Source organism: Ranitomeya imitator, chromosome 9, assembly GCF_032444005.1.
Source record: "Ranitomeya imitator isolate aRanImi1 chromosome 9, aRanImi1.pri, whole genome shotgun sequence".
NCBI lineage: Eukaryota > Metazoa > Chordata > Amphibia > Anura > Dendrobatidae > Ranitomeya > Ranitomeya imitator.
In genome coordinates, this window is record NC_091290.1 from 22,989,021 (window position 1) to 23,014,658 (window position 25,638).

Genomic DNA, 25,638 nt, shown 5'->3' on the forward strand with positions numbered 1-25,638 from the left:
TCAGTACGGAAGAGAATAATTACCAGACTGCAGAATGACGTGAAGCACTTTACAAACTCCTAAACAATAATTATACATTCAGTAAGTGGATTTAATGGGAACATGTTGGGAAAACAAAGAATACCCCGGAATCACTCACCGTACAGAAAACGTGCAAAATTCCCCTCCTTAGCATTTTGTCAGGTGCTACAAGTGTGACAAAGTGGAAAATGTAGCAAAGACGAGAGCTATTGGCCGTGCAGCGGTAGCAGTCACTCCTTGGTCCTGCTGCATGGGGGGCCCCTGAGACTCCTCTATCACATAAAATTACGCCATTATCTAGGGGATGGGGGTCTCTTTACAGATTTTATGTTTGGGACTAAAAGATTTAAGTTACTGCCTGAAGTCATAAAAGGGGTTGTCGTACCCGAGAATGGGGGTGCTGAAATACCCAGCGAGTCCATGGATGGCAGCAGATATTTCAGCTGGATGTGCACCCAAAGACGCACATTCATCTGAAATGTGTTGTGGCACAGAGTTCCACCGGGTCCCTGCATGGCAATACACCCTGCTGGACAATCAGAGCCAGCTGACATCAGCGTGCAAGTCACAGGCAGCATATGGCAGAGACATCATACGCTACCCATCGCTTGTGCGCTGAAGTCAGTTGCCGGCTATAGAGAATGCCGCAAGTCGCGGAAGGGGAGTAGAATAACGTATTTCATTTATATATGATGGAGCCACAGAACAGGGACATTATTACAGGAAGAAGCCCAAGATGGGAAACTTTATACCTGAAAGGGGCACAAGGATGAGAAACAATTACAGAAAGGGGCCAGGATGGATGACATTATTACAGAAAGGAGCCAGGATGGAGGACATTTTTACAGAAAGGAGCCAGGATGGAGGACATTATTACGGGAAGGGGCCAATATGGAGGATATTATTACAGAAAGGGACTAGGATGTAGTACATAATTACAGAAAGGGGCAAAGGATGGAGGACATTATTATGGGAAGGGGCTAGGATGGAGGACATTATTACAGGAAAGGGGATCCGGACCAGAGGCATTATTACAGGAAGGGGCCAGGATGGAGTACAATATTACTGGAAAGGGGCACAGGATAGGACACATTATTACAGGAGGAGTGACATTGGTACATGAGAGAGCGAACTCGTATGTCTTCACAGGATATGTAAAACACTAAAAGAGCCCAATCATCTGACGAATATGCATCAGACTCTAGTTACACCACTGCCCATAGACAATTGTTGCAGCTGTGGCGCACGTGCTCAGCTATCGTTTCATTCTAAAAGGGCATTTCAGAGCCCCATTCTCAGGACTGGAGGCAGGTCCAAGTGGTCTGACCCCAGCAAGCAGCAAGGTATCACCTATCCATAACTGGCTCAGATGGGACAACCCCCTTAAATTGGGAATTAGAAACCAAAACATCTTCTGTAATGGTGTCAGGCAGCCCCTGGAAAGGTCCCGCATTTTTATGATTGCTATGACGGGACTATCTACCTTCCACTACAAAATCTTGGAGAGTTCAATGCCTCATCGTTCAGACACAAACTAGTATCCATGTAGTAAATTCAAATTATACCTGATACATCCAATCGATTGAGGCGGTAAAACCAGTGAGTACGCAAGAGCCGAGGATTGGAAAAGCGGAGATCTCCAGAGTGATCGGTGCCTTTTAAGCAAATTCCAGTTAGTATTCCATTTCTGCGACTTCATTATAGTCTACAAATTACTTCTCGGATTTCTTCAGAAATCCATAAGATCAGCGGCGGCCGAGCACACAGACGGCCATGTTTACCCTCATGTAGAACAAGGAACTTGTCTTGAGATGAAGGCCAACTTCCTCGCTCTGCTGGAAAGCATATTTGCAAATTTCAACCAGCTGTATTCTGTTTTCAATCGCTAAAGGGCAAAGGAAATCTCAGATCGGATCTCACATTATGTTCCATTCAAAGCCAGAGCATTAAACCTGTCTGGAGCTGGAGCCGGAGATGCATTTTCTATTTTCTCACTGTAAGGTGCTGTGCGAAATAAATATTATGTATATATTCGGGGGAACAAGCGCCGGAGTTGGTATAATCGCCTCCAGCAGAAATGGAAGGTCACTAAGGGGGTCTTCCAAAGAAGTGGAGGAGGCGGGTTTGGGGGATTGATATATGGAAAAAATTCCAGAAGAATAAAAATCCATCATATCCGAAATGGCCGAGAAGTGGTGCGATACATCATAAGGGCACAGAATACAGGGGAAGCACAGCATACGGAGAGGGGAGCACAGCATACGGAGGGGGGAGCACCCCACATATATATTGGGATACAGATGTGACACATCAGAAAAGTATTCAGATTTTTTCAGTTTTTTTTTATTTTATTTTTTTTACATAAATGCATGTATTTGGCACCAAAAAATATTTTTTGCAATTGGGCTTCATTACAAATCCCTTTGTTTCTCGGCACAATCATGTTTGGTCATACGTGAGCTGAGAGGAGCTCAAAATAGACACAGTTGAAAGAAATTTTCCCATTGGGTTGTCGGAAAGAGCTCACTAACGGATTCTCACTTAACTCATTCTCCAGCCAGTAGTAGGCAATGAAAGAGTGGCCAGTTCTGTAACTAGAGTCCAATGGACCCCAGTACAAAATTTTGTCCTGCGCCCCCACCTCCATGTGGGTCAGATGTCTGGGCCTTTGCAACATTCTAGATCCTATATAGACATACATGTTGACCCTCCATGTAGTAATGTCCCCCACTGTGGCCCCTTTTGGTGATAATGATCCCCAATCTGGGCCCCTTCCTTGTATAATTTCCCTCAACCTGGCTAATTCCTGGTGTAACGTCCCCCATTCTGGCCCCTTCCTGGTATAAGGTCCCCCATCCTGGCCCCTTCCTAGTATAATGTCCCCCATCCTGGCCCCTTTCTGGCATAATGTCCCCCATTCTAGGCCTCTTCTTGTAATAATCTCCCAAATCCCTCACCCCTCCCTGGTACAATGTCCAGGTCCTCGGCGCACATCCAGCTGAAACAGGCGCTGGTGTGGATAGGCCCTCGTCCCGTACGGCCTGGTCGCAGTCGCACCCTCACCAACCACAATCGCTGTGGCCCTGACAGCGGCTATGGAAGGCAAAAGTTTAAGTAAAACCCAAATAAAACAATGATTTTTAGCCAAAAATACAAGCATTTAAAGAAAGCAGAAGGAAAAAAAAATCTCTTAAAGGTTGAAAATCCCTTATCCTCTAATCCGATCAAGGGATTGGTTATTTCTTTTTCTTTTGGTTATTTCTTCAGTCCTGGGAGTCAAATCCAAACACCATAATAAGGGGATCATTGGATCTTTGTAATGCGGCCTCTTTATTCTACCTATGCCGCCTTAGAGGAAGTCAATGCCCGTCTACTTTTCATCCTTTCCTTGGGATGCACTGGCAGTGGCTGCATCTCACTAAATTAATGCACGTTGCCAGTCAGCGCAATGCATCGGTTATTAAAGTGACCTAGTAAATATTAATGTTGGAGGTAAAATTCAGCGCTCGTTGTTATGGTTTTGGCAACAGTTGAGGAGCGACCACAGGGGTCTTACAGGACGCCATCTGCCAGACAAATAGCAACTGGCAGCACAGAGAGCGTCATCCAACGCTGGAAAAACAATAGTCCAAAGCAAATGTCATTGTTCCATAGGGGACTGACAGATACTGTCTGCCTAGCAGATGACGGAGCGGTGGCAGCACAGCATCTTCGGCCGTCCAAGGCAATTTATGACTACACCTTTCTGCCACACAGAGCACTAAATAAGAGCCTGGTCCCAGATGGTCAAGTGCACAGCGCCAAGTACGATATATTCCCTGGTGGCTACTCTTCCACTCAGTATGCTCCGATTAATTCCAGTTTTTCCTTTGTATTATACAGAATTACAGTGAAACTGCACTTTCAGGTAACTCATCACGTGTGCATCAGGCATAACACTACTTCTGGCCATCATATGAAGACTTAGCCGGCATTTTTACCAGTTTTTCACTCTGTACCAAAACCCTCAGAATTTCTCTCTTTGTGCTCAGCGTCCTTGTCCCTCTACCTTCTTCTCCACCACTTTCCGTAGGTTTATAGGCAGCAGGTGTAAACGGATCCCTTACTGAAGACAGATTTGAGTTAAAAAAAAACAAAAAACATTGAAACAATCGGTGCAGAGAGAAGTGGAGGAATACGCAGATTTCACTGATAACATATATTACAAAGTTTCTTATCTTCACTTGTACTTTTAATTGAAGGAAAAATAAATAAATAAATAAATGTGTCACTCTGCAATAAGGTGAAGTGTTAATGCATTGGGCCACTGCAGGCTCCATGGACCTTAGCCTATATGGTAAAGGGATAAACATAGCTGCCTTCCTTTGAAAACATTGACACCCGCACCTACAGGTTGTGTCTGGTACTGTAGCTCAGGTCCATTAAAATAAATGGTGAAGAACTGCAATATCAAACAGTACGTAATGTTCAGAGGAAATAAAAACATGGTGGTCCGCTTTCAAAAACTCCGTCACCATATACAAACAACACTCAAATTACTCATACACTGGTTCCACCTCACACTACTGGGTCTGATGTTAAAAAAAAAAAATAAAAAAATAAAAAATCAGATATAACCTTGCAATCACCTGATGAGCAGGGACCAATGCGCCATGGCTTGAAAAAGGCTCATTGTGAGCCGAAACGTCGCCACACCATGTGGGTCTGAATAAATCCACTTTTTCACCTGAAATACATATGGAGTGCTGCCTTCCTTTTTCATCTTTATGGATTTTGTCAAGTATTGGATGTATTGCTGTTGCTAAACTTCAAATGTTATAAATTCTTTGCATAGATGTAGTTATATGGTAAAAATTCTGCTGCCTGCATCCACCACTAGAGGGAGTTCACTGCATAAAGTTCTATTATTAAAGGGAACCTGTCACCCCCAAAAATCGAAGGTGAGCTAAGCCCACCAGTATCAGGGGCTTAACTACAGCATTCTGGAATGCATTCTGTAATGCTGTAGATAAGCCCCCGATGTATCCTGAAAGATGAGAAAAAGAGGTTAGCTTATACTCACCCAGGGGCGGTCCCCGCTGCGGTCCGGTACGATAGGCGTCGCGGTCAGGTCCGGGGCCTCCCATCTTCTTATGATGACGTCCTCTTCTTGTCTTCACGCTGCGGCTCCAGCGTACTTTGTCTGCCCTGTTGAGGGCAGAGCAAAGTACTGCAGTGCACCGGTGCTGGGAAAGGTCAGAGAGGCCCGGCGCCTGCGCACTGCAGTACTACAGGGCAAAGTACGCCTGCGCCGGAGCCGCAGCGTGAAGACAAGAAGAGGACGTCATCGTGAGAAGATGGGAGGCGCCAGACCCAGACCGCGACGCCCATCGCACCAGGACCGCCCTTGGGTGAGTATAATCTAACCTCTTTTTCTCATCTTTCAGGATACATCGGGGGCTTATCTACAGCATTCCAGAATGCTGTAGATAAGCCCCTGATGCTGGTGGGCTTAGCACACCTTATATTTTGGGGGTGACAGGTTCCCTTAAGGTCAAAGTATATACAGTATGCAGTGAGCTCCCTCTAGTGGTGGCTGCATGATATAATGCAATGTGGTTTATGCAAAGGATTTGGAGTTCTGGATCAGAAAAAAAAAAAAAAAATAGTTATACAGAAAGATATAGATACAAAAATTGAAAGTAGCAAAGGTCCCTATGGATGACGGGTGCAAGCCTCTAGGCTTTTTGCCAAAAAACCCTTCACAGTATACACCAAAAATGCCCAATATATAGGGCCGAAAAATCACACTGGACTATGATAGATAGATAATAGCAAGATAGATACTCCTCTCTGTGAGTGCCACAGGTGGGATAGTTGGCCCTATGAGCACTGAAGTAACAGCTGCCATTATCCTGGCGGGTCAGCGGAAGGTTGAGACTCTAATGTGCAATCTCTTGGGGTATTTTGCTGGGACTGTTCTATGTGTTATCTGCCTGTTTTGTGGTTCAATAAAGCATTGCCACACTGTTTTTCCCTCACCCTGTGTTGTCAGAGTAGCGTTACGTCCACGTTAAAGGGAGAGCGGGCGTTCGGTGTGACGATCCCTTGTCCATGTGTAAGAGGGTGGTGCTGTTATGGACAGTAAGGAACACGCTGTCATTTTAAAGAGACTGCACCCCCTTGTCTGGTGTGATGGAATGTTCTGCTTCTCCCCTGCAATAGACTGTTTAAATGAGCTGGACTGTGCAGAGGGTGGGGGTGGAGCCTGAACAGAGTGTGTGAGCTGAAGCTGCTGCAGAGAGTACTTTGTGCTGTTTTCTGCAAGAGAGGACCCACAGCCCGTAACGTACTGGACTTGTGAAAGTTGACAGACTTTTCCAGGTGCAGCGAGAGTGGCAGTCCTGTGTGAGTTTGAGAAGCCACGAAGATACAGAGAAAGGGATTTACAGTTTCCAGGAGCACCTCCAGGACCCAGAAGCAAGGAGAAGACCACGTTTCATGGAGCTGGCAGAAAGCCATGCGCACCACCGTACTAGACTGTTGGGGGCCCCCCGGGACTGGATCTGAGTCCTCAACATCACCGTGAGTTTGTTCCGGTTTTGTGCACATGTTAGGGCCTAGTGTAGGCTTCAATAGTCAGAACACAGGACCGTGTGCCCTGCTTAGTAAAGGCCAGGGAGGTTATACGTAGAGTAGCATCATTATTTGGTTATTGTTTGCATTTACTTGTGTGACGTATGTCGATTCTGTAATAGTTGGAGCACTGTGCTATTTTACGGACAAGCTAAAGAATATAACTCTTGTAAATTATCTTTTGCCATTGCATACCCCTGTTTGCATCTTCCTCATCCACTTAATCCCTTGCCTTCCAATAAATCTACCCTTTGTTGTTTGCACCTCATCTTGTGCACGTAATCTTCCTGCACCGTGGTGGTCCCCCGGCCATCGCTTCACATGCACTTTCGGCTAGGGGACCGCTGACTCCCCGTGTCTCCATACCTTCAAATGCAGGGTTAGTCTTCTCGTAGATGGCATTACAATGCTGCTCGGTACCTTACCGAAAGCTCGGCTACAGGGAAACATTGATTTGTTTCCTCCTGGGAGCCGCCGGCTTCTACTACAGGCGACGTGCATGGAGCAGCTATCGTCACCACTCACTATACTACGATCTATGGCTGTAGTCACTTCCTGGCAGTTTGATTGACAGCTAACTCTGCAGTATATCAGTGCTCTGTGAGCTGTTAATCAATCAGTGCGCTGCGGAGTGTTCACAGATGCTGCTCACTGTATTGTGAGCGGTGACTGCAACTGCTCAATGCCCAATGGCCATGCCTTCAAGTATGATGCAGCGAAACTTTAGCACTATCCATCTGCAGATTACAGGTGGTTTTGTTTGGGTTTTTTGCTCCACACGAGAGGTTCCCTTCAAGGTGTCTGGCCAATTGGAGAACCAAGAAGGTCACACATTGTACATTTTTGCAACCAATATTTTTTATTGTTCTCAATCATACCAAGTTTGCAGAAATATGGATTACCGTTTCATGTGTACAGCTCCTACACAGATCTATTATCTCAATTTTCTCAGATTACAAGCCCTGTGCAGTATGACTGCCACCTGTCTTACTATGTTCCCTCTGTCACCACTTTGGACCCCCTGATCCGTTAGACTAAAAGGGGATAACCTAGCAAACACTGTGGATCTGGGCCTGGCAGTCTGATATGTATGGAGACCTCCAGACCCTCAAGACAGGTAACGGCTCTAGCCTATATGTGACTACATCAGTGCAGGAGAGCTGTAAACCCAAAACGGTTGGAGAGTTACTTGCATTATCGTGGATGCATCGGAGCAAAACAAATGATTGCGAAAGTCTACAAACCCAATAACAAAGTGATATTTGCAACAATGTTCCTATAATGGTTGTGGGGTCTCCTGGGATGAGACTTTCATGATCTGTATCCACTGCACAAACAGATGAGATCAGTGTGTTTTTATTAAAGGCACAGGAGCGGCCATTTACGTCACATTTCTACATGATGAAACTCCCAAGTCAGGTTTCATCATCGAGGATGAAAGGCAAAATCCGGTCACAACACAAAAGGTGCCGGCAAAGTCACCGCACACTCCGCGACCGCACCAGCAGCTCCGGGTGTACACCGATGACATTCCGAGGGGCTTATAGGGGGCTTCACACATACAAAGCGGCAATGACAGATATGAGGGACCACAGGGGGCGATCAACAAAACTCATCAGAAATCTGTCAGTGATCATATAAAAGAGCTAAAGGAACAGTAAAACTACAGACCTGGGATTATAACAGCACAGCAGCATTATAAGAGGAGAACTAATGTAATATAATAAGAAGCAGTGAGATAAGATGAGCGGCTGATAGCAGTGACCTCTTATTACAGTCTAGCAGTAACAGGAGCAGCCGATATCAATGACCTCTTATTATAGTCCAGCAGTGACATCTTATTACAGTCCAGCAGTGATTTAAGACAAGCAACCGATATCAGTGACCTCTTATTACAGTCCAGCAGTAATAGGAGCGGCCGATATCAGTGACCTCTTATTACAGTCCAGCAGTGATATAAGAGGAGCAGCCAATATCAGTGACTTATTATTACAGTTCAGCAGTAATATAGGAGGAGCGGCTGATATCAGTGACCTCTTATTACAGTTCAGCAGTGATATCAGCCATTCAGGTTTTTTATAGTATTGCAAAATTATTTATTCCACATCCAGCTCAAAATCACTAGTATTCAGGAAGCAACAGTTTCAAACACCTACTAAATCCAATCTATTGCTTTCTAGTATCAGCCATTTGGGGAAGTACAGTTAGGTCCATATATATTTGGCCAGAGACAACATTTTTCTAATTTTGGTTATAGATATTACCACAATAAATTTTAAGCAAAACAATTCAGATGCAGTTGAAGTTCAGACTTTCAGCTTTCATTTGAGGGTATCCACATTAAAATTGGATGAAGGGTTTAGGAGTTTCAGCTCCTTAACATGTGCCACCCTGTTTTTAAAGAGACCAAAAGTAATTGGACAGATTCAATAATTTTAAATAAAATGTTCATTTATAGTACTTGGTTGAAAACCCTTTGTTGGCAATGACGGCCTGAAGTCTTGAACTCATGGACATCACCATGCGCTGTGTTTCCTCCTTTTTGATGCTCTGCCAGGCCTTCACTGGTGATTTTCAGTTGCTGTTTGTTTGTGGCCTTTCTGTCTGAAGTTTAGTCTTTAAAAAGTTAAATGCTGCTCAATTGGGTTGAGATCAGGTGACTGACTTGGCCATTCAAGAATATTCCACTTCTTTGCTTTAATAAACTCCTGGGTTGCTTTGGCTTTATGTTTTGGGTCATTGTCCATCTGTAGTATGAAACGACGACCAATCATTTTTCCTGCATTTAGCTGGATCTGAGCACACATTATGTCTCTGAATACCTCAGAATTCATTCGGCTGCTTCTGTCCTGTGTCACATCATCAATAAACACTAGTGACCCAGTGCCACTGGCAGCCATGCATGCCCGCGCCATCACACTGCCTCCGCCGTGTTTTACAGATGATGTGGTATGCTTTGGATCATGAGCTGTACCACGCCTTCACCATACTTTCCTCTTTCCATCATTCTGGCAGAGGTTGATCTTGGTTTCATCTGTCCAAAGAATGTTCTTCCAGAACTGTGCTGGCTTTTTTAGAGTTTTTTAGCAAAGTCCAGTCTAGCCTTTTTATTCTTGATGCTTATGAGTGGCCGCACCGTGCAGTGAACCCTCTGTAGTTACTTTCATGCAGTCTTCTCTTTATGGTAGATTTGGATATTGATACGCCGACCTCCTGGAGAGAGTGTTGGTCACTTGGTTGGCTGTTGTGAAGGGGTTTCTCTTCATCATGGAGATTATTCTGCGATCATCCACCACTGTTGTCTTCTGTGGGCGTCCAGGTCTTTTTGCATTGATGAGTTCACCAGTGCTTCTTTCTTTCTCAAGATGTACCAAACTGTAGATTTTGCCACTCCTAATATTGTAAAAATTTCTCGGATGGTTTTTTTTCTGTTTTCGCAGCTTAAGGACGGCTTGTTTCACCTGCATGGAGAGCTCCTTTGACCGCATGTTTACTTCACAGCAAAACCTTCCAAATGCAGCACCACACCTCAAATCAACTCCAGGCCTTTTATCTTTAATTGAGAATGACATAACAAAGATATTGCCCACACCTGTCCATGAAATAGCCTTAGAGTCAATTGTCCAATTACTTTTGGTCCCTTTAAAAACAGGGTGGCACATGTTAAGGAGCTGAAACTCCTAAACCCTTCATCCAATTTTAATGTGGATACCCTCAAATGAAAGCTGAAAGTCTGAACTTCAACTGCATCTGAATTGTTTTGTTTAAAATTCATTGTGGTAATGTCTATAACCAAAATTAGAAAAATGTTGTCTCTGTCCAAATATATATGGACCTAACTGTATATGTGGGCTGGATGATAACTGTACAGTCAGGTCTATATGGCTGATAACAGGGAGCAATAGATCTTAGCATTGTACAACTTGCTATCAGCCACATTGGCTGGAGATTCTTAAAAGTCATCCAGGCAACTGCAAGTCTACTATGGCTGATAACAGAAAGTAATAGACTTAAGTACTGTTTAATTCAAAAGTTACGACTCCCTGTTATCAGCCACTTAGGCTTGGCGGTGGCCGATTATAGGATTTCTGAAATCATTTAGCCTTAAATGGCTGATAACAGAGAATAATAGCTTAGTAGATTAGGCTACTGTATTGCTACTATTGCTTTCTGGTATCAGCCATTTGAAACAAAATATAGACTGAAAGATTTCCATGTCCCTTGCAGTCAGCCAATGCCTAGCCTATAACTGCAAAAAATAAATAAAAATGAAAATGTTTCCGAACCGTCATGGATTGTTCATATTTTTTTATGCAATCCCAAAAATTGGGAATTTCTCTGCAGCCGGTGCGGCTCGGCTCTGTCCCTGCCGTCATTCGGGGGAGTCATGCAGACATTTAATAACAGAGTATTTAATTAATAATTAATGAACACAGGCGTCCCTTTAATATAGCGAGCGCTCTCCACCACCTGTGATCACACTGCCTCCGCTATAAAGAACCCTCCTGGGGATTCCAAGGAAAATGCATCGCTGACCTAAATACTCCATTTATATTCATTGTTGTGTGCAAAAAGGGATTTTTATTTTTTTTTTACAGCAAGCAAATAAAGCAAAGTAAAAGCGCGGCGCAGGCGGCGGGAGGATGGGACGTCGCCCCGTTTGATGGTGTTTGGAGATGGAAGTTATTTTGCCTCCCTGTAACTAGGAGACAGCAGATTACGACATGAAAAATAAAAAAAAAATTGGAACGGAGGGAAGAGGAGAGACATCAAGGGGCCTTTGTGTTTGCAGGAGATTTTGTCACATGCGACGAACGTCGGACCGAGTTTCTTTTTGAGCGCCGATGATAAAAGTCATGAAAGGCAAAATAGCTTCTCGTTTTAAATAGATTTCCATCCTATTCTATACCGTACACGCCGGGCAGGGAGCTGAGGGCCTGATCCCGCAAATAAGCCGCTATAAAATGGGCTATTCCGGATAGAAGCATTACCATACTGGGAATCAGTGGAGAACGACGTCGGGGAGGTGGAAGCATCTCAGCATTGGTACTAAAAGGATTCATTATTATTACTATTGCAAAAAAAAAAAAGCCGTGAGCATCCAAAAATCAAGCTGCACCTCTCTGGGGTTTATTCATGGTCACAAGGGAAAATGTGTTCAAAATACAAAAAAAAAAAAAAATAATTTTTTTTTTTTTTTTTAAAAAAGGCGGCCTTACTAATAGATTCACAAGTTGGAAAACCTTCCTCTGAAATACTCTGTGCTGCTATGGAACCTTGCCTTGTCTACTTATTTCCATTCCACGTGTCACTTCATGGCTTCCTGTCCCTATCACATGCATCCCTTTCCTCGCTTACGCTATCAGATAACTGGCTAGGTCATTGCCTTTTGCTCCTGAAACACTCTGTGCTGCTGTAAGGCCCTGCCCTTCACACTTGTCTCCATTCCCCCCTCTCATATTATAACATTAGGGCCCTATAGTGCGCAGCTCTGTCCTCAGTGATCGTGGAGTGCAAGTAGAAGAGTCAGTGCCCCTTACAGGATCAGCACACTCCATTCCTGAAATACACTGTGCTGCTGGTGAACGTTTCTCGGTTTATGATCCCTCACTTGTTTCTAGTTCGATCTTCAAATCATGACATTGATCTTGTCACAAGCAGCCTTCCCCTAAAAGTACACAAGCTAATACCGCCACAAAGCAACACTCTACTCTCCTGAAATACTCTGTGCTGCTGTTGATCCAGCTCCCTCTATTAAGAAATTTTCAGTCTGTGATTTCCTAGGTGGATCAATTACCCTTCTTATGACATTGCCATTGTCACATGCAGGCTCGGACTAGCCCATAGGGTAACAGGGAAATCCCCCGGTGGGCCCCTGTGCAGATCTGGGCCCCCAACCCCACTGTGTGGGCAGTACTTGGCATAATTCACTTGATTCACTCTATACAGAAAAAAAGCAGCATCTCATCATTCATTAATCAAACAACCCAGTTCATTATCATATAGAGATATAGGTAAATTTATGAATGAGGGTAATGTAGCATTTGTATGCAGGTGAAAAGTGGGCCCCCCAAAAGTCAATGTTAGCGGTGGGCCCTTGACACCCCAGTCCGACACTCGTCACATGCCACCCTCTCCTCACCAACATCATGAGTGAATAGATTAATATATTCCTCTCCTGAAATACTCTGCACTGCACTAAACTGTCAATGTAAAAAAACCGTGATCTCCCACTTGTCTGCACTTTGACAATGTGTGACATGTACGGTCATCATCATCACCCCCATCACTGCCTTCCAGAAGTTCAACACATACCTCTTCTGAAATACTATGTGCTGATGAGGAGGAAATTGCACAATCCAATATCCCACTTAAATTCTTTGCATCATCACATTTGCAGATATTAAAAATACATATTATCCCCTACCTCAAAGTACAGAAATCTCCAAGTTAGATCCTTTTACTTGTCTGGATAAATAGAGTGTCAGCTCACCAACAAAGTCACGCAGAATCTACACAGAACTTGACAGATGGAGGCAGATTATACTTGGGACTGACTGGAGCCAAATATTAACTACCGTAGTTAAACTAACAACAGATCTAATAAAAAAATATATTTACAATGGACCATGATACTTTGAGGTAGAGGAGGACGAGAAAAGTGGCATATGGTGGGCTGACAACACACAAGGCAAGGCATGCACTGAGGCCCCTAGCCAGCAACAATGCTATTAGGTGCCCCAAGTACCCCCTCCGATAGTAATAATATACCACCATTGTGCCAACCCTCACAAAAAATAAAAGTTTACACTTTCCTAAGCAAAGAAAATCTGCTTCTTCCTGGACACAGGCAGCACAGTGCAGCGACATCATTGTGGCACCTACGTCCGGACGCTGATGATTTGTATGCCATTGTCTATGGCTCACTGCTCCACCGCAAACACCAAAAATAATACAGTGCAAAGTGGCACACGTGAGCAGAAGTCAAGTGCACTGCTGCGTTTCTTTGGTGCCAATATGGTGATATTGCTACTTGTCTTTTGAAATTTCTCTAAAAAGGTGTTGGATTTGTCCCATTCAACATGGAACGGAAGCATAAAATACTTAAAACATCTAGATAGTCATCCTTTTTACACAGCAACCTCTTGGACTTTTTTTTTGCCAAATGCCTCTTGGAAAATTAGTTCAAGAGTAAAAACATAAAAGCCCTTTTTCCCTTCAAAAACACCACCACACTATAACTTCAATGGAGCTGCAATACCTCAGACAACCATAAACAGGTAGTGTTCTAGTTAGTTCTAGAAACAGAAATAAGAAGCCATGCTTTTCCAATACTGGAAAATCCTGTTAACATCCTGATATTATATGGGGCGAATCTGCACCCCATTATTATTCTGGGCTTCTCCTAAGACCCCATTACGGTCCCTCAAACAAAATGTTTTAATCATTTCCCACAAGGTCAATATGCGTGAAGGACAGAGTAATATAATTCAATATTATACGGCTACATTCACAAATCTGTTTCCATTTTCACATCCATTCTACTCTCGTGTGTCATCCATTTTACCAAAATAGCTGAATTTGATCTGCAAACTCTGAAAAAATAGGAAATCCTGGAATCTCAGGGATTGGGTGCAAAGATCTGTTTTTAAAAACATACGTGTGTATCAAATTATCAATTCATGAAACTTTATGGATGCGTGTGATGAGCATTTAAATAAATAAATAAATAAGCACACTGATCTGTACAACGAATGTGTGAATACAGCCCAAGTCAAATCTGGTCTTCCTGTGAAGATTGTTTTATATTCCCACATATAGTGGCTGTGCGGCAGGACATTAAAGTAGCAATCAGTGGTAACAAAATCTCAACAGTATGGTTCATGGATGTGACAACTACAGTTTAGGCTGCCAACTACTCTTCACATAGCAAACAATAAATGCACTCCATAAACACTGAATACTCCACACAGACAAGAACGGTAGAAACTATATCATTCTCGCATTGAAAATAAAGAAGAAGATGCAGAACAGTGAGTAAAACTACAAGTCAAGGACTGGACATCGCTGAACTTAGAGCCGAGTGTCCTCTCATACAGTAATAAGTGTAACATGATACATGTAGTGCACCGATGTCTCACAGCGGCGAGTGAGCCACATGCTGGAAAATTGGGCAAGAAACAGGAGGAGTAATGACTGTACAGAAGCGGTACCATCTGAATAGTTTCTACAATGATGAGCCTAGCCTAATAAGCCCAAACACTTGATTCCTAAAATACTCTGTGCTGCTGAGGGCCCAGCCCCTTCTACAATGCAATTCTGAGTTTGCGACTTCCCACTCATCTCCCTTCATATGTTCACATCGGCAGCCCCATTCTCACTAACATATCTTGACAGATTGCAACCCACTCCTCTCCTGAAATACTCTGTGCTGCTAGAAATTCGAATCCTTCATGTTCCCCGCATTATTCTCATCACTAACTAGTTTCAGGGAATCCAACTAATTGCAACTGTCACAAAGGAGTAGAAATAAAAAAAAAAAATCACCTTCTGACTTATAAATTCTCAATAGGAGCGTTGAAGGTTTTAAGCTCGTCTAGCAGCGGTTAGCCATCTTTTATTTCCAGAAATGCCTTTTACAATGTTTTTTAAAACTGTATTTTGCCCATAGAATTTATTTTGACAATATCTGTAATAAACCACAAGTTCACAATGTAACAATCTCTATAAGTCTCTGCAGCACAAATTTATATTAATACCGCCACATGGGGTCTGCGATTTTAAAGGTGTGGGTAATAATAGGATGTGAAATGGATTTTCAGCAGTAGCAAGTTACAAAGTAACATTAGTAGAACATGCTCTCATATAAAAGGAGAGTAAAACCTGATATTTCCTGCACAGAAGTGCAAGCAACACAGAGCGCAGCTCCTGAGATCCCAGCACTATTCTTCTCTAGTTACTACGCCACAAATAGGTGACTCAATGTAAAGTTACAAATACAATAACAAAAAAAAAATATCAATAAATAGAGGAGGGGTCAGAATAGTAACAACATCCCACAAACAAATTATTCTACAAATTCATATGCATAGAGGCAGTATTATAGTATATTGTTGTACATAGGGGCAGTATTATAGTAGTTATATTGTTGTGCTTAGGAGCGGTATTATAGTAGTTATATTCTTGTACATAGGGGCAGTATTATAGTAGTTATGTTCTTGTACATAGGTGGCAGTACTATAGTAGCTATATTCTTGTACATGGGAGCAGTATTATAGTACGGTAGTTATATTCCTGTACATAGGAGACTGTATTATAGTAGTTATATTCTTGTACATAGGAGCAGTATTATAGTAGTTATATTCTTGTACATAGGAGGCAGTATTATAGTAGTTATATTCTTGTACATAGGGGCAGTATTATAGTAGTTATATTCTTGTACATAGGGGGCAGTATTATAGTAGTTATATTCTTGTACATAGAGGCAGTATTATAGTAGTTATATTCTTGTACATAGGGGGCAGTATTATAGTAGTTATATTCTTGTACATAGAGGCAGTATTATAGTAGTTATATTCTTGTACATAGGAGGCAGTATTATAGTAGTTATATTCTTGTACATAGGGGCAGTATTATAGTAGTTATATTCTTGTACATAGGGGGCAGTATTATAGTAGTTATATTCTTGTACATAGGGGGCAGTATTATAGTAGTTATATTCTTGTACATAGGGGCAGTATTATAGTAGTTATATTCTTGTACATAGGGGGTAGTATTATAGTAGTTATATTCTTGTACATAGGGGGCAGTATTATAGTAGTTATATTCTTGTACATAGGGGCAGTATTATAGTAGTTATATTCTTGTACATAGGGGGTAGTATTATAGTAGTTATATTCTTGTACATAGGGGCAGTATTATAGTAGTTATGTTCTTGTACATAGGTGGCAGTACTATAGTAGCTATATTCTTGTACATGGGAGCAGTATTATAGTACGGTAGTTATATTCCTGTACATAGGAGCAGTATTATAGTAGTTATATTCTTGTACATAGGGGGCAGTATTATAGTAGTTATATTCTTTTACATAGGAGCAGTATTATAGTAGTTATATTCTTGTATATAGGGGGCAGTATTATAGTAGTTATATTCTTGTACATAGGAGCAGTATTATAGTAGTTACATTCTTGTACATAGGGGACAGTATTATAGTAGTTATATTCTTAGGGGGCATAGTCTATGAACAGAGCTTCATAATGTCAATGTGCGAAAGGCAATTATAAAAATGTGTGCGTCATACGAAATACAACAGATGGAGAGAACTGAGTAACTGACTTCTAGTGGGTTTTTGGATAGATCTTGATGACAAACCTGCCTACATAAACCCACCAAGCACAGAACCTAGGGAACAAAACACAGGCCTTATGAGCTCATGGTCGAGAGAGGAGCCAGAATCTGCACAGCAAGTATACATATTAATAAAAAAATTAACATCTTCAGTGATCTTCATTGCACATATCATGCAGCAATATGACCTGCGAGCCTATGATACTGTGCAGAAAGAGACTGACTGAGCTCTGCTACATCTGTCATATGCATGGGCGTACAGAGACAGAAGAGGCCCCTGTACAATATATGGGCCCTTTGTAATCTAATAGCTCCTCATATCGCACAATTCCTCCGTCTGTGGATCTGGTAGTGGCTCCTTATCTCTTGGGTCTTTGCGCAGCTGCACAAGTTGCACCAATGACATGTCCACCCCGGAGTAAATCAAACTCCATGCTAGTCAAAGATTTAGCAGCTTTGGTCTAGTACCTGGAAGTCTTCCCTTTGACTTTGACCCAGGGTCATAAAATTGAACTGTTAGAAATGGTCTGATCATCATATACTGCAAGTGAATATTACAGGTCAGTGACCAGATTATCACCTGAAATACTTTGTGCTGCTGGAGACCTTCGCTTCCAGCCCTTCACCCTCTCTTTAAAGGTCTCATCCCCCATTTGTCCCCTTTGCCCTCCTCACATCATGACATTGCCTGGCACCTGCAGTCCTCTTCTCAGTAATATGACTGGACAGGTCACTGGCTCCCACAAAGCCAACACACTCCTCTCCCGCTGCTCTTATTCCCAAGAGCTGATAAATGCATGATGCATTCCCCTCGTATGTCATAGCATTGTGAAGGACATCAATGGGTGACTAACGTCAACGTCGTTGGCTATAGCGAATGCATGAAAATATTTGCACTCAATCCCCAAGAACGTAAAAAGGTCTCAGATATTTCACATAACGGACATGGACGCAGTATTACAAGTGACACGTCGGGACCCCGTTACAGATTTTGCACTGGGGCCCCAGAAGCTTCACCCGAAGCAGGTACCACCATGAATGAAATAATAGCGAGACACTTCGATGCCTCCAGCAATGGAGGGGTTAATCTACTCTAATCTCCGGCACACGTCAAGTCAGTCGCTGCGCGACGCAAATCTGAATAACTCCAAATCACAAGTGAAGCACAGAGTAGATGATCCAATTTTATGTAAGTACCTTCTCACTTAGCTCTCCTGATTACAGGGTTAGCACCTGCAAATGGAAAACAATACTATTTTGAGCATTAAAATTCATGAGACTTGGACACCTCGTGCCAATCTCACTTCTGAAATGAAATCACATTAAGACATCATTTCGCTGGGAGATGTTCCTGGGGTAATTGCAATTTTAAACATTATTACAGAGAGATTTATTTTATTTTTCCTTCCGACTTAATTAGAATTTGATTCAAATGTAGTCTATCACTATAAAGTTGTACACAGGCATATACAGCCACACAGGCAAGGGTGGGTAGACGGCCACACACGCAAGGGTGGGTAGACGGCCACACACGCAAGGGTGGGTAGACGGCCACACACGCAAGGGTGGGTAGACGGCCACACACGCAAGGGTGGGTAGACGGCCACACACGCAAGGGTGGGTAGACGGCCACACACGCAAGGGTGGGTAGACGGCCACACCAGCAAGGGTTGGTAAACGGCCACACAAGCAAGGGTAGACTGCCAAATACAGCCACACAACTCATACAGTCTGTACACACAAACTGATCAGGGTATACAGAAGCAGTCAGAAGTTTGGACGCACCCTTTCATGCAATGGTTTTCTTTGTTCTTAACAAATCGTGCACATGTAGACTCAGACTGGAGGCAGCAAAACCACAAATAGAAAAATATGGCAACAAATAGTAAAGATATTTGTGCAAAACAAAACAGAATATGTTATATCTTAGATTCCTTATAGTATCCCCTCATTTACGCTGATGACAAGACCCCTTATAAGTCTCCCCAGCGGGGGGCATCAGGTCATCACCTGGTTTCCATCAGTCTTGAAGGAGTTCCAAGAGGTGCCGAGTAGTGATGAGCGAGTGTACTCGTTGCTCGGGTTTTCCCTAGCACGCTCGGGTGGTCTCCGAGTATTTGTTAGTGTTCGGAGATTGAGTTTTAATCGCCGCAGCTGAATGATTTACAGCTACTAGCCAGCTTGATTACATGTGGGGATTCCCTATCAACCAGGCAACCCCCACATGTACTCAGGCTGGGTAGTAGCTGTAAATCATTCAGCTGAGGTGATGAAAATGTAATCTCCGAACACTAACAAATACTTAATCACCCGAGCGTGCTAGGGAAAACCCAAGCAACGAGTACACTCGCTCATCACTACTCGGCACCTTGGAACTCCTTCAAGACAACGTCTTATCCAAGCATGCTCAGGTATTATTTGAGTATCTTGGGTGTGTTCAAATATTATGTTCGAATCCCTGCGGCTTCAAGATGTGCGGCTGTTAAACACAACACATGAAGTAATGGCCTGTTTGTTACAGAAAACCCACACGTGTTGAGACTATGTAACAGCCACAAAACTTGCAGCCGCAGAGACTCGAACATAATATTCAAGCACACACGCGCACCAGATACTCTGATAACACCCAAGCATGCTCTGATAAGACGTTATCCTAGCACATTCGCTCATCACTAGTGCTCAGCACTCATTGGCTGCTTTGAGTTCACTATCTCATACCAAACTATCTCCATTGGGTTGAGGTCAGGCGATTCTGGAGGCCGTGTCATCTGATGCAGCCTCCATCCTTCTCTAGCTTTGTGACATTGCCTTGAGGTGATCTTGGTCATTGTCCTGTTGTAACATTGTAACTCTAATGATGGTCCCACTAAATGCCAACCAGAGGGGATATGGTCACTGCAGAACCCTGTGCTCAACATGAATTTGGGAATAAATCACCAACAGTGACACCAGCAAAGCCCTCCACACCATGACCCCTCCAATCCATGCTTCACAGTGGGCACCACACACTCACTTTTTCTGCATCTAACAAAGGCAGTAGGTACCAAAAATCTCACATCTTGACTCATCAGACCACAGGACATATTTCCACTTATCTAATGTCCAATCTTTGTCTTGTTTGGCTCCAATAAGTCTCTTCTGGTTTGCTGTCCTCAGTAGTGGCTTTTTTTGCAGCAATATGACCATAATCTACTTCTCACAGTCTATTCTGGACAGAAAATGTTGAGATGTTTCTGTTACTTGATGTCTGTATCATTTATGAGGATTGTTATCTAAGATGCAGTCAGTGTACAGGTTTTGAGGCTGGTAACTCCAATGAACTTATCCTCTGCAGCAGGAACAATTTTTCTCTTCCTTTCCATGGACAGTCCTCGCCACTGCACATGAGGATTACTTAAAGGTTCTAGAAATTTTCCAGATTGACTGACCTTCAGGTCTTCATTTCAAATTTACTTAGCTGAGTGATTCTTGCCATATTCTGGCTTAGAACAGTTGTGTAATAAGGCTGTGTACCAACACCACTCCTGCAAAACAGGAGTCACAAAAACAAACGACCTCTTGAAGAAGTGGCCTATTCATTGAAAGCCATTTCTTGTCATGATCTGACGAAGCTGCAGAGATAATGCCAAGAGGCTGTAGAGCTGTTACCACAGCAGAAGGGGATATGTAGAGGAATCTAAGATTGATCATATATTCTGGTTTGTTTCACATACGTTTCTTTTATACATACCATACCAGGCAAATGCAATCATATACAGCCATATATAGGAACACCTCAGCGCAAAAAATATACAGGTATTTCTAAAGATACATTAAAGGATGAGAGTTGGGGGATTATTAGTTTTGCTACATTATTAGCACCAAATTCCATTGTTCATGGCTATACATTGCCAATGCTGGGCTTTATAAAGCAAGAATATGACCTTTTTTTCTTAAAGCCGTGCACAAGTATGACCGTGCGTGCCAACGTTATACCATGGATTCAGTGCATGGACCCCACATGAGCCTATACAGGGTCGAATCAAGAATCAGTAAACTCCCAATTACCAGAGATAAATAAATATATATATATATATATATATATATATATATATATATATATATATATATATATACATACACACACATCAGTATGACGCTGATGCAGAGCGATGCGATTATCGTCCACGTGTTTTTACAAAATCAGGATTGTATCTTAAAAAGGTTGGTAAGAATAAAACAGACTATAAATGTGTCACCTCCCATCACAGCCAGGACCTGCGACCCCAGTCTGCATATAATCTCATTACAACCAGGGTTTTTAGTATGGGGCACACTGATGTCTAGGGTGAGGTTCAACACATTTACCTCTGAGATTTTTGGGGGTCCAAAAATTGGATTTGGATGCCAAAAAGAAAAATGGCAGCTCCTTGTGACAAGTCAAGCTTTCCTTCACTTGCAGCAAATGTTCGATTTACTGACCCCCAATCTTGCATCCAAATATGGTGGTCACCAATGGGCACAGCATTGGGGGCAGCACGGTGGCTCAGTGGTTAGCACTGCAGCCTTGCAGCGCTGGAGTCCTGGGTTCTAATCCCACCCAGGACAACATCTGCAAAGAGTTTGTATGTTCTCTCCGTGTTTGCGTGGGTTTCCTCCGGGTTCTCCGGTTTCCTCCCACATTCCAAAGACATACTGATAGGGGATTTAGATTGTGAGCCCCATCGGGGACAGTGATGATAATGTGAGCAAACTGTAAAGCGCTGCGGAATATGTTAGCTCTATATAAAAATAAAAATTATTATAAAAAATAAAGATTATTATTATTATTATTATTATTATTATCAGAGTGCCAATCCCCTGCCATCTTGAATACAACTTGAAGGGTTTATTTTTATCCCCCTTTCCCAAATACACACTCTTCTCCAAACTAATTCTCATTCCTTCACGTATCTAAATCATATCCCAAAATAAATCCCCTACGCTTCGTACCCCGTCTCCACTACGCTTTGCCAATAGACCCCCTAGACAGAAAGTAGTTTCCCTCTTCAGTCCTCCAATTCCCCCAGACTTATTAAGAAGTCTACCCCTGTACTACAGCTTCCCCCAGACAGAAAATACATAAAATATTAATAGAAAATGATTCTCCTGTGGACTTTTTCTATTGCTAATCAAGAAAATGCTAGCGATAGGAATCCTTTGATGGGTGGCGAGCGGTCTTCTGGCTAATTCACCTGTGTAAAACACTTCAAAGAACACAATCCAGAGCCTAAGGCAAGGAGACTGGGATTTGGGCTAGACGTTCAGAGACTTTGTAATGGTTCATACAAGCCAAAGAGAAGTAAAAAAAAAAAAAAGATATATTTATCTATTATATAAGAATTGAATAATAGACTATATAATAAAGAAACAAGTTCTGCCGCCTTCCAGTGCGGAGCAGACACCAAGCGATGGTGCAATGAGGACACCAACAGATAACCTATATTACTGCTGTGATTGGGAAATTCTGATTAAAGTGCGTATTAATGGAAACATGGCCATTTCTGTGCAATATTCCTCAGCAGATGATGACAAGGCTGTCAGTGCCCCCCTATGCAGACCTGCACCATTACCCAGTGATAGGGCTGTCATTCCCGAAAATTATCATGTCTAAACCATTTAGCAGCAAAAGTGACGGTCAACCTGCGTACACCACAGTCCAACATTGGGAATGCAAGTGACTGGGGGGCAACCAGGTATTACACAGGTGTCCCCATCCAGATATAACAGTGGTCTTGTCACACATGACAGTCTCCTTACATGACATTTACAGGCTCATGGCCATTATTAATGAGCAACACAGGCAGCTGACATTTAAATGAGATGACAGTAAAGATTATGAATGTCCCTGCAGTGGCTGATTGCATTGACATCCAATAAAATCTGATGTCCTAAGATGGAGAAGGTGACATCTGTCACTGCAAATCTGCACTGTCCATAGAGAAGGGAATTAAGAGATTTGGAATTGGAAACTTTGATCTGCAAGTAGGATTAGTGCAGTGGTGAAACCTGGTGCAGGTGTGGAATCAGTGACCCTTGGGTTTGGGAGCACAGGTAGACTTGGTTGTGCCCCTGCAACCAAGATGAGGAGATGGAGATTGCCAGCACTTGTCCAGTGGGCAGGAGATCAGAATTAGCACCTTGCAAAATGTAGAGCTCAGTCCTGTGGATGACATGCACAGGTGACTATTGTCTAGAATGAGTCTCTGCTAATCAAAGCAAAATCACCATGCAAGGAGTAAGCACTTCCAGCTGTGCCATGCAAGCCTCTTAGCCAGTGATATACCAGGCAAACTAGCAAATACCCAATTACCCACCCTGCCAGCAAAAAAAACAAAGCAACTATAGACAATGGTAAATTATATGTCACCTGCCCAGCACAATAATACAGCTCCCAGCTACACCCAGCTGTGCCACATCTCAGTGCAAGCAAGAAAGAAGCAGTGGTCAAGTGCAAACTGTAAGACCCCATACACACCCTGCAACTGTAAAGGCAATAGGAGGATATCCCCCAGCTGCACAGTGCAGGGGGCAATGCCAGGCTTACCTGCTTTAGCTGTGAGCACACAAGCCAGCAATGCAAAAATCCCATCCATTTGTATTATGCGCAGAATTGTCCCCCAGTTTGGAAGCAGCAAATAATCCTCCAGGTTGTTGGAGACTGAAAGTTGTGCAGCTCCCTGGAAGGCTGGTGTGAGACTGAAGGTTTGCAAGCTCCAGGAGAATGAGATCTGGGCACACACCACTAATCAATGAGGGGGAAGCTGAACAACAAGCACCAAGCCTATTCCACACTGCAGCACCCACCCTGAAAGAGGAGCATGCCCCTCACAGTATTAATCACCACATCCAGAGATGACACAGTATATGGCTGTGCCAGGGTGGAGGAAGGGGGCAAAGGATGATGGAAGTGATGCTTCACCCTGATGGGAGTTTTGGTTCAGCCCCACATCAGAAACTCCAGCATATAGATGTAGAGGTTGTGCAGAAAGGACTGAGATCTGTAATTATCACTCACCTGCTACATGCACATTACTCAGGGGCTCACTGCTGGATCTAGGGGGGAGATCAGCGGTGGATTATTCTTTTACCAGCAGCAAAAGGTACAAAAGCAATTTACAGGATGTTATAGTTTGCTACAAGTTTCTGCAAAGGTCAAAGAAATGGAAATGGTATAGTAGCATGCACTGAGGAAAATAACACTATTGTACTAGAAACTGTGAATACATTGTATCACACACACCAAACTCCATAATTAGTAATGTATCCTGCACTGCACAGAACCTGCTGGAAAATACAACATGGCATCAGATAGCAGAGAACACAAAAACAATTGTGGTTTGGTAATGCTCCCCAAAACAGGTGTATCTGGCATGTGCAATTGTAGCCTGTTTTAGGATGATTTTCAAGGAAGAACAGTTAAGTGATTTTTTTTTTTTAATTTTTACTTCTCCAGATTTATCAATGCCCACAGCAATTTTTTTGGTACAAAATATTGATTTCAAAGTAAACCAACCGAGTTGTGAAGGGAAGGTGTTTGGCATGTCAAGCAAGATGTCGCAGAGGTCTCTTACATTGCGGCAGAGGTCTCTTACATTGCGGCAGAGGTCTCTTACATTGCGGCAGAGGTCTCCTACATTGCGGCAGAGGTCTCTTACATTGCGGCAGAGATCTCTTACAATGCGGCAGAGGTCTCTTACATTGTGGCAGAGATTTCCCACATTGCGGCAGAGGTTTCCCACATTGCGGCAGAGGTCTCTTACATTGTGGCAGAGGTTTCCCACATTGCGGCAGAGGTTTCCCACATTGCGGCAGAGGTCTCCTACATTGTGGCAGAGGTCTCTTACATTGCGGCAGAGGTCTCTTACATTGCGGCAGAGGTCTCTTACATTGCGGCAGAGATTTCCCACATTGCGGCAGAGGTTTCCTACATTGTGGCAGAGGTCTCCTACATTGTGGTAGAAGTCTCTTACATTGTGGCAGAGGTCTCTTACATTGCGGCAGAGGTCTCTTACATTGCGGCAGAGGTTTCCCACATTGCGGCAGAGGTCTCTTACATTGCGGCAGAGGTCTCTTACATTGCGGCAGAGGTCTCCTACATTGCGGCAGAGGTCTCTTACATTGCGGCAGAGGTCTCTTACATTGCGGCAGAGGTCTCTTACATTGCGGCAGAGGTCTCCTACATTGCGGCAGAGGTCTCTTACATTGCGGCAGAGGTCTCTTACATTGCGGCAGAGGTTTCCCACATTGCGGCAGAGGTCTCCTACATTGTGGTAGAAGTCTCTTACAATGCGGCAGAGGTCTCTTACATTGCGGCAGAGGTCTCCTACATTGCGGAAGAGGTCTCTTACATTGCGGCAGAGGTCTCTTACATTGCGGCAGAGGTCTCTTACAATGCGGCAGAGGTCTCTTACATTGTGGCAGAGGTTTCTTACAATGCGGCAGAGGTCTCCTACATTGTGGCAGAGGTTTCCTACATTGTGGCAGAGGTCTCTTACAATGCGGCAGAGGTCTCCTACATTGTGGCAGAGGTCTCCTAAAATGCGGCAGAGGTCTCCTACATTGTGGCAGAGGTTTCTTACAATGCGGCAGAGGTCCCCTACAATGCGGCAGAGGTCTCCTACATTGTGGCAGAGG

The 25,638-nt window shown here is 43.3% G+C and overlaps 1 protein-coding gene and 1 long non-coding RNA gene across 5 annotated transcripts in view; one reads left to right on the forward strand and one right to left on the reverse strand.

Annotated features, from left to right (window-relative positions):
• NELL1 (neural EGFL like 1) overlaps positions 1–24,026 on the reverse strand; it is a 784,159-nt gene extending 760,133 nt beyond the window's left edge. For 2 of the 4 annotated variants that reach the window (XM_069738866.1, XM_069738863.1), the window contains exon 1: positions 23,549–23,690. In XM_069738866.1, coding sequence (XP_069594967.1) covers positions 23,549–23,597 — 49 coding nt within the window. In that variant the 5' untranslated portion in view covers positions 23,598–23,690. Of the gene's footprint in view, positions 1–23,548 lie in introns of all 4 variants that reach the window. The other 2 variants (XM_069738862.1, XM_069738865.1) reach the window with 2 other exon arrangements.
• Positions 1–25,638, forward strand: part of LOC138648893 (uncharacterized) — a 97,379-nt gene that overhangs the window by 2,305 nt on the left and 69,436 nt on the right. The gene's annotated exons all lie outside the window — the stretch shown is intronic.